General features: G+C 37.8%; 1 protein-coding gene across 1 annotated transcript; it reads left to right on the forward strand.

Annotated features, from left to right (window-relative positions):
• The first annotated feature begins 391 nt into the window (after positions 1–391).
• Positions 392–1177, forward strand: LOC113360388 (eukaryotic translation initiation factor 3 subunit A-like). The gene has a single exon (XM_026603900.1). It carries the CDS (start codon positions 392–394, stop codon positions 1175–1177), a length of 786 nt encoding a protein of 261 aa, XP_026459685.1.
• Positions 1178–1417: the final 240 nt, after the last annotated feature.

A 1417-nucleotide genomic window follows, 5' to 3' on the forward strand; every position in this document is an offset into this window, starting at 1 on the left:
TTTTGATTTTAATTGTTGGTCACTTGGTCAGGTACTTGAGATATGGCATGATAGATGAGCCAAACTTGTGAACCCTGGTGAACCATAATGCTACAGTTATGGCCTTCAAATTAGGTAACCGCCTCATTTTACTCTTAAAGATAACTTTGTGTGCAATTAAGAGATGAGACGGGTCTGGAGAGGACAATAATGATGTATTTTTAAAAATGGTGTCTCGAGACTGAAGAGGTGTGGTCTGCCAAGGAACTAGAAGTTTAGCACCATGCGCCATAAATGGACATTTATGGTTAATCTAAATACTCTACAAAAGGATGAGAAACGATATACTTGCAATTACTCTTAATCAAACCAAAAGAATAAAGAAAATTTGTAGATAGAAGAAGATTAAGAGATGGCTGAACCAATCCAACCTGCAGTTCAAGATGTTGTTGAAAATCAATCACCAATATTAGAAAATGAAAAACAAGCAACTCATGCATTAACAAGTGAAGAGGCTGAGAGATTGATTTCTTATTTAGAACAAGAAATTCCAAATAAGAGGATGCAAGAAGAAGAAAATAGGAGACATGAAGAATTTGATAGGCAAAGGATTGAGAACGAAGAAGAGTACCAGTTTTGGATCAGAAAATATGAGGCAAGATGTGCAAGGAAGAGGAGAGAAATGCAAGAAAGGATGGAGAGACTTGAACATCATTGGATTAAGACAAGAAGTGCCACAGAAAGTGAAAGTGATGAGGAAGGTGGAGAAGCAGTAGAATTTGATGAGGATGATAGCAACAGTGTATCTACTGATCCAGAAAAAGAGGCTCGAAAGAAAAGACGACATGAGAGAGAGATGCAAAAAATGTATCTACTCTATTTGGCAGAGAAAGCTCAACCCAGGATATTTGCTCGTACCATGTCTGAACCCCTGAACGTGGATTCAGACGGTGAGGAGATACCAGGGATGGATGTAGATGGAAATCCTATTAAAATAGAGGTTCAGAAAGAAGAAAATGAAGGATCAGAAGATGATGAGGATGGAGGTTATGGTCATGCAGCTTCTACCAGCACTGATAGCGGCGTAGACTTCTCCTATGAAGAAGATGGCTTTAACACCGGCGATGATGATGATCAAAGAGCATTGGGAAAATCTTTTGAGGAATATTATGAGTATTTGCATTTCTTGAAGTCTTAAGATCATCTTCGTGAAAACTCACAAAGACTTTCCTAATGTGTGTAGTTGTTGGTGCTGTTGGAACTGAAGGAGAGGTGTAGTCTTCTGTTATACATCTTCTAATGCATGATAAGTGTGTTTTTTTGGGTTTTTTATTTCATCACAAAGTTTGATCTTGTAAAGGTGTTATTTTTCTGTTGACAAGGATCAAACTCGGTAGTAGTAGATGTAGGTATTTTGCTGGTACTTGTTATGGAGGTT

The sequence above is a fragment of the Papaver somniferum genome, chromosome 3 (genome assembly GCF_003573695.1).
Source record: "Papaver somniferum cultivar HN1 chromosome 3, ASM357369v1, whole genome shotgun sequence".
Taxonomy (NCBI): domain Eukaryota; kingdom Viridiplantae; phylum Streptophyta; class Magnoliopsida; order Ranunculales; family Papaveraceae; genus Papaver; species Papaver somniferum.